This window comes from Perna viridis, chromosome 13, assembly GCF_037379345.1.
Source record: "Perna viridis isolate PV_CMFRI_1.1 ecotype Kerala chromosome 13, ASM3737934v1, whole genome shotgun sequence".
Taxonomy (NCBI): domain Eukaryota; kingdom Metazoa; phylum Mollusca; class Bivalvia; order Mytilida; family Mytilidae; genus Perna; species Perna viridis.
Genome location: NC_142457.1, coordinates 21222343 through 21236229, shown reverse-complemented (window position 1 = coordinate 21236229; position 13887 = coordinate 21222343). Strand labels below are relative to the sequence as shown.

Here is a 13887-nt window from a genome sequence, read left to right as displayed (position 1 = left end):
GACAAGACGATTTTTAACCAATTATTCTGACTTATTTTGAAAAAAAAAAACCAACTAGGAATCGGGTGTACCCTATGAGCTTCCCTAACTAATAGTGTGTAATCTGTTATACCAGGAAGTGAAAAGATAACATTCCGTACTAAACCAACAGGGCGTTTTCCTCTCTAACGTTCAAATAAGTTAACTTCGTGCTAATTGGGAATACTGACCAGTAAAGAGTAAGATTTACGTTTCCATTCAGCTTTTACTTCAGTTCATTGTACCATCTTCTTGTATTGTCCATACTTTATTATTTCATAATGGTTGATAAATATGTCAAGGGTCAAACTTTAAGACTAAGACTAGTCTTTTTTTTTAAATATCAGAACAGAATGAGGTCTGCCACATACAATGTACACACGTTAAATCCATATATAACAAGTATTAATACATGTACATGTATATTCAAATACCAATCTACGTAGAATTCAGATACTGCCAATGGTAGAGGTGATTCATGGTGTAGAATCAAAATACTCATGTACTGAATCAATTTATATCAATCGTTTTAGCGCCTCAAATATTCGTTGTATTCCAAAAATATGGAATAAAAAGAAAGTACGAGAATCGAATTCAAACGTATCTTAACATAAACTTATTGTTATAAATGGTTAATATTAAACTCATCGTTTTATTTTTCTTAAATTCACCTTTCTGATTATGAAGGACATTTAAAAACACACACACCAAAATGCAATTTAATGCATCATAGTAGCGCGCCAGTTTGCGTAATGTTCGGGTTCGATATCGGTTTACATGGAACACTCCGATATAGCCCATAATTGAACTACAAACTACTAGTTGACCATTCCCAGTTTTTAAATTTTCAGGTCGAAATTCAGTTTATCGACCTCCAGGTCAAAACTGTCTGTTAAATAATTCAAATTTAAGGAGGCAGACATAGGTTAAATGACATAACTCTTACAAATCATTATAACGTTTGTATTCAGCATTTGACGTCAATCTCATGTAAGCATCAAGTAACTTGGACTGATTTCATTATGTTTCAAATGAAAGCGTTATATGCTTTGGTGAAATCGAATATGATGCAATCATATCACTGATTTCAAGAGGCGTCCCTTACCCCAGCTCTACCTCCTTACGCCACAAATCATTGAAATAAATCATATCCTTAGAAACGTGTTACATTCAACTATCTTCATTTCGCAGTTGATAAGGTTCATAGCTCAAGTGCTACAAGTTGTTTCATAGACACCTATGTGTCATGTGAAAGCGCTTAGTTTCTGGGCACCTAGTCCAGAAACACGTACATTAACATAAACGATAAAGTATTATAATACTATCACAGGGGCTTGGTCCTACTCCCAAATATGCAGTCCGAATAGTATATAACAAGAAAACGGGGATCCCAGATTTTGGGGTAACTCGCTTTAACTCAACCCCCCAACCCCCCCCCCCCCGAATAAAATCAAATATAATTATTACTTATTACTGCCCTGCAAACAACCTAATAAATAAACACAGGTATCACCACCAAATACTTCTTAATATATAGAGTCGGGCTGCATATTTGATAGTGGGAGCAAGCCCATGTGATATAATTCCACCAATCATGGCCAAAATAGCAAAATAGAATGATTAATATTGCAAAAAGCAATAATACCAATACACAATTCCCAAAAAGTGCATTATCGAAATTCATATGCCATCGTCTATGCAAAGTTTCATTTTTATTTGCCATCTCGTAGCTTCCGTTGTCATTAGGCGGTAACCTTAATGAAAATATATTTATGATACAGTGGATGATATGTCAGGACGGTTTTGGGGGTTATGCTACCTTTTTGTAACAAAAATGGTCAGACGATGAGTGGCAAATAAAAGCATAGCATCCCTTTCTTTATAATGTTTCTTGACTGGAACCACTGCCTCAAGGCCTGCATAAGACAGTTTTCCCAATTAGTACTCGGCATTCCTTTTCTATAATTGAAGACTATTTACAATATCGCTGGGTTTTCATTTCTAGTTAAACAACAAATGGTTTATAATGCGTTTAAAAATGAATAGGTAACTTGAATATATTCGTATGTAGTTCCCTTTTTACCTTTAAATGTGGCTATTGTTAACTTATTCATTATTCTTATGTACGTTTAACTGGGCCACTTCACAACGTATACTATTTTCAAATAGTTTTTCCTTCCAAACCAAAACACAATTAATTGTTTTAACGAAGCGTCAGCGACCTATATACATGTATGTAGAATGTAAGACCAGAACTATGAATGGCTAAAATATTCTGACGGAAGTAGACGATTCACAAGTGCATCATTGGCATAGCCTAAAATCCTATTAATTATAATGATTATTGGGGCATGTTTCAATTTCTATATTAAAATAATGGATCTGGTTTGATTGGTTCTGTAATATTTCATTTCTTTCGATTTCGCTCTTCGTTTCGTTTGATGTTATATTGAGTTCCTTTCGGACTTTACAGGTACTTCTGATACTCAGTTTTATGATTGAACAAGGAAGCTTTAACACAAACTGCAACAAGTAGCTATCTTACCGTGACTCAATGTCACATTGTTTGGCAAACTATAACAGAATGTTTCCTATAGAAATTTATAGTTAATTAGTGACAAGAGGTGTCAAGTGGGGACAAGAAAGGTCAAGAATTCGAGAAATTAAAGCGACATTTTTTTTCATTTAAAGGCAAAATAAAGTAATATAGGACAAAAATGAGATAGTTATTGAGAAAATGAGTTAACTATTTTTAGGAAAATTTATAAAAAAACGGAAGTCAACTGATCAACTGATACAAATTTAAAAAAAAACCATCTTTTCTCAATTTGATAAATGAACAGTTTGAACAAATTAGATACTAGAATTCATAAAAAAACTATATATATATATATATATATATATATATATATATATATATATATATATATAGAGATATATATATATTAGATTTGATTTGATATATTTTCAAATTGATAATTCAAGTATGGAAACATGTTTTATGTGAAATAACAAAAAGGAAATTATTTGGAAACAATATTCAATGGTATGATTAAAAGAAAAGGTGATTTTTTTCTTTAATGGAACATAGCAAAATGCATTGTTATAAAAGAAATTAGTTCAAAATATATGATAAAATAGGTTATTATCCAGAGAGATATGAAAACTGCAAAAATAATACCAAGTTGAGCAATATGCCTTATTCTAAAAAATGAGAGAATTGAATCTTTATAACATATTTTGAAGTCAGTTTTCCTGTAACTTTATTGATTTATCTCTTTCTTTTTTTATTATTTTTCTTTAATGAAAAAAATCTTCCTGATGCTACTATCATTTTGGAAATATTTCAAACAACCCTTTATCTTCACATTTTTACCTAAAAAATATTCTTTTCCTGGTCATTAAAAAAACAATATTTTCCTATTCTTTTTTTTTTTTCTGCTTTAAATCAAACACATAAATAAACAATTGTATGTCTCTGTTTAAATAAAAACAAAAATTTCTTTGCGCTATTCGACTTGTTGTTTCTTGTCGCTTTTTGTCACCTCTTGTCGCCAATTAGTGAGACCCGCAGACATACGTCATCATTGAAACAGAAACTCCGCGTCTGTCTGAAAGGTGCAGGACCACCGCTAATTTAAATCCCTGACGGTGTTGCATGTCTGTAAGTCATACAAACATATTGTCCCTCAATAACTGTGTTGGTTTGCAAACTTGATATATATGGTTGTACCAAATTAAGACATGAGAGTAATTCCTTTTGTGAATCGGTGCAGGAGATATATTTTTGTTATGACCACCACCGATCCCGAAAGGGGTTAGCTGCGAAATCGTAGCTCTTGATCTTTTTTTTTTTTGATTTTGCGATCTAACGTTAAGAAAATACCAAAAAATAGTTAGAGCTACGTTTCGCAGCTAGATAGGGATGACACATGCAAGTACTTAAATTTGAGATTCCAGAGAGGTTTAACCTTACCCCTATACAACTTTAGAAGTTGGAATTCCGTTCCCCCATACCCCAACTCTCAGGATGGCACAAAGTCAGAAAATAGCTTGCCAACTCCAGCATTGCTGGAGTAGGTTTAACCTGTGTAATCACAACTTATGATTTTTTAACGGAAAACAAGGGTTTAATATACATGTACGCACAGTCGTTTGAATATAAGTGACAAATAGCAAAAAAAGAGTCAAATATTGAGATTTGTCGCTACAATTCAAACGATTGATGAATGTATCTGCAAAGTTAGGTCAAGAGGCTTAGTATTTTGACCACTCCGCTCCATGAAGGTTAACCCACTGTATGAATAGTAATCAAGGGAACCAAGGTTCTAGCAGAAATCAAAAGAAAGTAATACAGTGAGAAAGACAATACATAGAAAACAGATATATACCCAAAAAAAAAGAAGTACATGTAAATAAAATAATACATACAAAGTAGGTTAAGTGTCCTCTGCTTTTCTAGAAACACCGGCTGAGTTGCTCATAAAAAGTCCAGGGTAGTTGAAAGTTGAAAGGTTTATATAAACTTATTCTAAAGTCTATAAAAAAAAATGGTAATAAGCTGAATCCACCACCGTTAAAAGAAAAAAAAATATCCACAGTGCCAAATCACAAAATAATAGTTCACAGCTGTATGTAACTGATTTTAACCTGTATGAAAGGTCTAAACTCATTCAAAAGTCAATAAAAAATACACTTTTTAACAAGCCTTATCCATTTTTGGATTCGACCCTGGAGAAATTTTTTTGCTTTGACCACCACTGTCAAAACAAAAAAATAGAACCAATGCCAAATCTCAAAAAGTGATTATACTAAGCTATATATAATTGATTTTAAGAGAATTGTCTCCTGGACTAAAATTAAAATTCATAGTTTTCTCTTTATATTGCAGAAAAATGGCATCATTCATCGACAAAAAAATTCAACTCGATTGTGAAGAACACAAGCAAAGATATCAATATTATTGTAGGTCTCATGACTCTGTTATTTGTCAAAAATGTCGACTGGAGTCCCATAAAAAGTGTAAAGACACTTTAGATATAGAAGATGTCATCCGTGAAGTAAAATCATCTGCAATTTTCGAGGATTTATGGACCAATATAAAAACAAATCATCAAGCTGTCTTGAATGCAATCATTGATAGGGAAGAAAATATGAAAAAACTACAGAAAAAGAAGGAAAAACTATCAACAGAGGTGAAAAAGAAAACAAAAAATCTTATTGATCAAATTAAGAAACTAGAAAACAAAACACTATCAGAGTTAGAGTCAGTTGTAAATGAAAATATAAATGAAATCAAAGCCACCACAAAAATCCTGGAATCAAATAAAAGAAAACTTGGTGAATTATTGGAACAGGAAGAACTCATTAAGAACCATGTATCAAATTTCGAAACATTCATTGCAACAAAACAAATGGAGAGAGAAGTCCAAGAATCAGAAGAAATCTTACACAAATTATATGAAAAAGAAGCCATGGATAATACAGACATAGAAATGAATGAAAACATCACAGCAGACGACACAATTTTTGGAATAAAAACTCTGTGTGACATTAAAGTATCAAAAGAAAAAAATACAACATCCATAGACATAAACAAACCAAACATGGGTCAGGCAGAGGTGAAGACAAGATTCCCCAGACAACTGACACTTAAACAACAGTTTACAGTAGATCAAGGTTTGTGTACTGGTTGTTGTACGCTGCCTAATGGACTCCTGGTGTTGACTGATTATGAGAATGGTGTAGTAAACATACTACACAGTAATGGTCAACACAAATCATCAGTCAGATTTAATGGAGGAAGAGGAGCAGTACAGGATGTAACAGTCATCAATGAGAACCATGTTGCTGTTTCTAATCCTCGCCATGAAACAATCTCCATCATAGATGTAGACAGGAGTAAAATCATTAAAACACTTCAGATAAAGAGTCGAGTCAGAGGAATTACACATAGTGATGGACATTTATACTTCTGTGTACCTCAGGTAGGAATCCGAAAAATTAATATAGATACAGAAAAAATAGACAAACTCCATGATGACCGGACTGTTGATGGTGAGTCATATATAGACACAGATGGCAACAGAATATGTTATACCTGTCCTGTCAACAACCACACAGTTACTGTCTTAGATTCTGACCTCAGAGTTATCTTCACATTCAAGGATCACAATACAATGTCACTGCCTTATGGAATATCAATGTCAGATCCTGTTGGATTATCAATGGATGAACACCAGAATATTTTTGTGTGTAATTATTGGAAAAATAATTTATTACTGATTTCAAGGGATGGAGATAAACATGAAGTTGTAGTCAGTGGAGATGATGAGTTGGATCGCCCTCGGTGTGTACATTATGATAAAGTGAACCATCTCCTCACTGTTGTTGATGTGAAGAAGGTGGTCAGGATATTTACTGTATATTGACTTTTGATGGAGATCACTGAGATAAACAAATTATTGAGATTAATTCAATTTCAATTTCAAGGTAAGAAAACATGATTTATTTTTTATCAGACATTTCTACCTTTTTCTTAATTGTCAGACATAAATAAACATACATGATTTAATTTTTGGAATTCATTTTATTGTTTTACATGTATACTCGAATTCACCTCGGTCTGTTTGCAGTTTTTTTTAATTATCTTTTAAATTACTCATAAGTTCCTTTAAAAAATTTGCCATTTAATTCATGTTGTTCTGTACTAAAACTTTCATACAAATATTTCTCGTTCTTACCTCCAAGATCGAAATATTTCCATATTTATTTTTTATACAAGAATTTTGCACTCAGCGTATTGTTTATCCGCCATCTTGTATCTATCGATATTTTGAAATGTTCCCTACAATCTCATAATTGAAGTACTGAAATACCATGATTTCCCGCCATATTTCTGGTTCCCTGCCAATTGAGTACTATATGTGGTGAGTTTCATATTAGGTACCAGTTTTAACATTTTCATTCGGAACTTCGGGTTTTTCTTTCATTAAATGTAAATAGCAGAAATATGACGGAAAATAATGGTATTTCAGCTCTTCAATTGTGAGATAATAGGTATGGCGGATAAACAATACGTTCATTGCAAAATTCTCATAAAAAAATAAATATTTTTTACATATAGGGTTTGTTTTTCTAAAGTAATTTTAATAATATCAGACATTTCCACCTTTTTGTTAATTGTCAGATATAAATAAACACATATTTGTTCATATGGTAATTAACTTGATTAAAAGAAAAGAAACATGATTTAATTTTGGGACTTCATTTTCAAAAATCTTTACAATATTTGACAGAACTTTCTACTTTTATCTTGGCATAAAAGCCATAAGATTACAGAAATATGATAATTATTAACTTATTAAAAAATCTTTCAAATAGTACAGAAATTTCATATTGAGTACAGTGTAAAATAAATTTAATTTATATTTTTTTATCAATCACTGTTGGTCTTCATCAAGATTGTCAAATACATGTACATGTATCTAAATGTAGATGTGTCATCATTGAAAATAATGTTTGCCTTTTGTTGTATATATTTGCATTTTCATGTTTCTAAATAAATGAAATTTATTTAATTTGATAGAATTTTTTTTGGCAACATGTGATATCCTTATAAGTCTTCATTGCTTTAACTAAAATGAACATATTTTTTTTAAAAGGTTGATTTATTTCAGAACTTTTATGGCCTTTTTTCCTTGAAATACATTGTATTAATTACATGTACATGTATTTTATTGAAAGATACTACTAAGGACATTAAATTACCCACAACAGTGATTACATGTACTTGCAACTTCAATAATAAATAGAAATATCTCCAATGTATTGATTCACATGTAGGTACATGTACAGCTACATGTATAAAATGTTGATTTTTAAGTCAGTTGTAAATATATACGTACATGTATGTGTATTTGATTTTATATATTTAGCACTAACAGGGGTGGATAGAGAAATTATGAAAATGAGGGGTGCCAGGTTATTATTTGCTCATTAAGTCCATAGATTGCAAAAGTTAAAAATTATTCAATGGGGGGGGGGGGTTACACCTTGAAGCCCTGGATCCGCCACTGTAATTATGTTAACACCTATACCTGTATTTTATAATTGGTTCAAATCTAATGAATGATTCATATGAGGAACAATGCCAGTTGGTATTTTTATGACTAATAAGATTATAACATGTACATGTATACGAAACTGTATGTAGTTTGAATGGTGCATTTATAATGATTTAGTGTTTTTTTCTCTTGATGGAATAAGACAATATTAATTTATTAAACAAATTCAGATTTAAAGGTAAATAAAATATGTTTAATCTATAATGATTTAATTTATCAGAAATCTTTATAACAATATCAGAAGTTTTTCTATTTTTTTTTCTCTAAGAAATGTTTTTCAGAAACATGTTTTAATTTACTGACTTAATTATCTTTAATAATTTTTTACTTTTTTATTTACATAAATGTAATACATTTTGTAATTAACTTAATTAAAAATCTTTAAAAGAAATGATACAAAATTAGTTTATTTAGTAAAATGATTGATTTTTTTGGAAATTATTTTATATTTCTTTATTAATAAGTCTTGGTCTTCATCAAGTTTTTTTCAAATACATGTATCTAGGTGTGTCATCAGTGAAAATCTGTTAACTTCATTGTTTTTGTACCAGTGTTCTAGGATTTTTTGCTCTACTTAACTTTCCAAGGGAAAGTTGCTTACAAAAAATCACTTTCCCACATTTCAGTTTGACTTTCCCCTACATTTGAAATTTAAAGGTAAATATTATAAGTGCTAATCCTTTCTAAGAATCAGATTTGCTTATAACAGTGAAGGTAACCCGCTAAAAATGGATAGTCTTTACAGTAAATGCAGGTCATATGGTGTTTAGTGTCATCATATTGCACCCAAGGAAATTCAGATTTCCATGATGGGACAAAGGAACGATTTCTTTTTTCATTGTCATAAATCTTATCCCTTTCTTTCTTGTCCAATTTTTGTTTTTTTGTTTCTGGCCCCTTTTCTTTTGATGAATTAACTGTAAAGCCAAAGGCATGTAGATGAAATTTGAAATTTGCCACCATTCAAACATTAAATGTAAATTTTAAATCAAATCTGGTTTCAACTATGATAAAAACTTGTACAGAAATTTATCACAAATTCAAACTCATTTATATTCATTTCAACTGAAATTCTTTTGTTATTTGATTTTAAAATGATAATTTTAGGCTTTTTTCTTTGTATTTTAACATTTTTGAATCAAGAAATCGTTCCCATCGATCCTTGTTTGAAAAAAACTAATTCCGGATTTTCCGATTTTACCGTCACGATGCAATTTTAGTAATCAAGTCTCGAAAGCGTTTTACTGCAATGACCGTTATGACTAAAAGAAGCGCCGTTAAGACAACGATTCAAAATAACAAACTTGTCAACTTCACGATCTAATTTAAGATGCTTTACTTTAATAAAATCCACGGGGATGATTTTAGAGATAAACGGAGAGTAACGGGAAAGCTTAATATCATTTTCAACAATCCCGAACTTTAAAAATTACTTCCCCACGGGTCAGTAGGTATGAAATTACGACTTTACCGACCTCAAAAATTACTTTCCACGGGTGACGGGAAATGGGAATCCTAGAACACTGAGTACATGTATATAGTTGTATTTATCATTTTCATGTTTCTGTCTTTGATTTAGTCATACTCAAATGATTTAAAAAATATTTATTTGTTATTTGTCATGAATATCATATATACGTGTACATGTATATTCTTTTAAAAGACTCTTTAAAACAATGAACATTTTAGGCACTGTAAACAAATAGTTACAACTTATTGTAGTTATAAGTATTATGAATACATGTACATGTATGCATCCTTTTAATGACTCTTTATAAAAACAATACTTTCAAAAAATTAAAATGAAACTGTAAAAGTAGTAGTATGTAAAACATGTATTATACTTTATTTTCATTTTATCCAGGATTTGAATTGTTTTACAAGACATGTCACCTTCAACTTTGACAACTTGTGATATCCTTGTACATGTACATGCACATCAAATTTAATTTAAAAAAAAAATTTAAATACATTTCTTCATGTACTATACATTTATAAATCATTGTGAAGTTATATGTATATTCATTTTTTTTTTCTTGAAATTTTGAAATATTTTTGACTTAAAGTAAATAAACTGGAAATTATTTTCACTAATTGTAAATACATGGAGATTTCTTCAATACTTACCATGTGTACAGTACATCATCTACGTTTAAATGTAATTTTTATCAATATATAAATGTACATGGCATGACTAGAACAATGCACTTTTATTTATTTACAATATTTGCTTATTTTTTATTTTGATTTTTTTTGTAAATATATATTTTTCATTTTCGTGTGTATGTACTTACAGAGTTGGATTGAGAAATTTAAAAAAAAAGGGGGTCCCCCAAGGGCACTCAGGTCATTATTTGCTCATTGGATATTTTGACTGAAGATACATGTAACACAAATTTTCCATCACCCCATGAACCCCCTGTAAATATGTTTACATCAATTATTTGTAGTTCAATTCCACCAAACCAAAGTCTGACAATTTAATAGGAAATATCATGTGACTTGTTAACAAGGCCAGTTAGGATTTTCCCTGAGATGAATAAACCCAGTTTTTATTTTAGAACTAATGAGGCCTAGCCATATGGAATTACATGTACATGTACATTGAACAGTAGAATGATTTGGAATTTATCTTCTGACACCCTAAGAACAATATTCGTGTATCTACATGTAGATGGCCAAGGCCTGTTGGAAGTTGGTTTTAAACATTTAGTGAATTTGGATTTTCCGATAATGGGCGAATACAACATATTTTATCTTGATCAATATGGATATTAATGACAAACCTAATATTTAATGTCCATCAAAGATGTGACACATTCCAATAGAGTCTGTGGAATATATATTCATCTTAAGGACACAGTCAACATGGACTAGTTCAAGAGGTTTTGCAGATTCACGGAGTCTTTAATTATGTGCTCTGCCAATATGGATTATCACATAAAAGGCAGACTATTTGGATTCTTTTTTTAAGATGGAATTATTTTCTCTAGTGAGAACTTTCGTTTATGTAGAACTAAGCTATGAAAGGTTTTTCATGTATTATACATTGTGTCTTGATTATTTGTTTGAACTTGCACTTCAGCATGTTGAAGAGTGAAGTTAGTAACACTTATAAAATACATGTACATGTAGTGTTCATTTGTAATTATTCATTCAGTTGTAGAGAATTCCAAATTTAAAAACATTATTGGTAATTGGAAAAAATTGTTATGAGGCAAAAGCAAAAATTTATGTCAATATTACTTGTTTTTTATTTTAACACCACACCACAGTGCACTTGAAAAGCATATAATTTTGGTAAGGTGATTTATAATCTTAATGAAATGCAAATAAAATGAACATTTCAAGGGCAGCTAATTATGTCAAAAATTTATTGTTTCTTACATTCTCTTAAAAATTATTCTGAACAAATCTATTTATGTAGAGATCAAAGTATAATCTTTTCAAATAAAGTATCCTGGAGTAAAATTATTTTGTCGTATTTGTGAGTTATGGACATGCATTTTTCCTGATTTAAAACTTACATTTAATTATTAGTTTCAATAGAGATCCAGTCCAATAATATTAATTCTAAAGTACATTGTATTACATTGTACAGGTAGTTCTAAGGGAGATAATCCATTTTGCTTCCATGTCAATGCTGTCCATCATTCATCAGTAGTAAAATTTTGTTTCTGAGAACAAACATGAGTTTGAATCATCAAGATTTTTTTCATAGTGGGGACTTTTTTTTTGTTGTTGTTTTTTTTTTGTTTCATTTTTTTTTTCTTTGATCTTTTTTGTATACTTTATTATAATATTTTAACAACATTTACCACTTATTTTTTTGTAATTTTTTTAATGCTATAGAATTTAAAGTTCTAAAGTTACTATTGCAATAACTTAATAATACATGTATGTCAATTTTGATCATGTGTAAATTAAATATGCTTTCAATTCAAAATTACTGTGAAACATTATCAAGCCATTGCAGTCCTCCATAATTAGTCTGATTTTATTGAACTTTAGAAGAGATGAGTTATTTTTCCTGAATTGTTTCAAGTATCCAGAATTTTACTTCTAATCCAAGCAAATTTGAGACTTTTTGTGTAAATTGTCATGTAATAGTATTCAGACTGCTGGTTTTAAAAAAAATAAAACATATGTTACGAAAATCTCTTTTTTGTTTGCCCTGAAGGGCTAGTTTTAATGTCCTGGTCGGTCTCTGGCCATTTTCTGAAGATATTCCCATGATGGGGTTAATTTTGTACATTTCCAACACAATGGTATGACGCCAAGTTATCCCTGCTTGGCTTTAACTCCAGTGTCCATGGAAGGGCTGTTAAAGTGTGGTCTTATTGATGTTTTGTCAAGATGTGTTCAATTTATCGCTACCATCTGATGATATGTTTCATGTCTTCCTGATTGTATCTACTAAAGAGATCATGCCTTCCAGATGGTACCTACTAAGGTGATCTATGTTGGAGACCTTATTAAAGAGGGTTCCTTTCAATTTCACTAGTATAACAACATTTTACACAAGAAAAGTTTGAAACAGATAATTAGCTGCGGTGGAATAATGGTATCACGCTGTCGTCAGTTCGTTATTGTCGTCTGCCGACGAATAATGATATGCTGTCGTCAGTTTCTTTATTTCCGTATGTGGTGGAATAATGGTATGCTATAGTCAGTTTCATCATTGTTGACTGCAGTGAAATAATTGTATCTCGCTTTCGTCAGTTTTGTCATTGTTTTCTGTGGTGGAATAATTGTATCACGCTGTCATTAGTTCATCATTGTCGTCAGTCATCGAGTAATGGTATCATGATGTCGTCAGTTTTGTCATTGTTGTCTGCGGTGGAATAATGGTATCAAGCTGTCGTCAGTTTCGTCATTGTTGACTGCGGTGGACTAATGGTATCATGCTGTCGTCTTTATTGTCTGCAGTGGAATAATGGTATCATGCTGTCGTCAGTTTCGTCTTTGTTGCCTGCGATGGACTAATGGTATCATGCTGTTGTCATTGTCTTCTGCAGTGGAATAATCAATAATGGTATCATACTATCGTCATTGTCGTCTGCGGTGAAATAATGATATCATGCTATAGTAAGTTTCGTCATTGTTGTCTGAGGTGGAATAATGGTAGTACGCTGTCGTCAGTTCCTCTTTGTCGTCCGTGGGGGGAAAATGGTATAATGATGTCGTCAGTTTCATCATTGTTGTCTGCGATGGAATCATGGTTTAAGCTATAGTCAGTTTCGTCATTGTTGTCTGGTGGAATAATGGTACTACGCTTTCATCAGCGTCGTCATTGTCGTCTGCGGTGGAATAATGGTATCATGCTTGTCATCAGTTCATTATTGTCGTCTGTAGTGGAATAATGGTATCGTGCTGTCTTCAGTTTCGTCATTGTTTTCTGTAATGGAATAATGGTATCATGATATAGTCAGTTTTGTAATGGTTGGCTGAGGTGAATTAATGGCATCATGCTGTCGTCAGTTTCATCATTGTTGTCTGCGATGGTATAATTGTATCATGCTTTCGTCAATTCATCATTGTCGTCTGCGATGGTATAATTGTATCATTATTTCGTCAATTCATCATTGTTGTCTGTCGTCGATTAATGGGATCATGATGTCTTCAGTTTCGTCATTGTCGTCTACGGTGAAATAATGGTATCATGCTATAGTCAGTTTCGTCATTGGTGTCTGTGGTGGAATAATGGTTTAAGCTATAGTCAGTTTCGCCATTGTTGTCTGTG

General features: G+C 31.3%; 1 protein-coding gene across 11 annotated transcripts in view; it reads left to right on the top strand.

The window, feature by feature from the left end:
• The window catches only part of LOC148599979 (uncharacterized), a 37176-nt gene extending 24875 nt beyond the window's left edge, over positions 1 to 12301 (top strand). For 8 of the 11 annotated variants that reach the window (XM_088559691.1, XM_088559697.1, XM_088559695.1 and 5 more), the window contains one exon: positions 4910 to 10421. In XM_088559691.1, coding sequence (XP_088415817.1) covers positions 4910 to 6449 — 1540 coding nt within the window. In that variant the 3' untranslated portion in view covers positions 6450 to 10421. Of the gene's footprint in view, positions 1 to 71; positions 219 to 3556; positions 3683 to 4909; positions 10422 to 10705 lie in introns of those variants that run through there. The other 3 variants (XR_015918249.1, XM_088559693.1, XM_088559694.1) reach the window with 3 other exon arrangements.
• The last annotated feature ends 1586 nt before the right edge of the window (positions 12302 to 13887 follow it).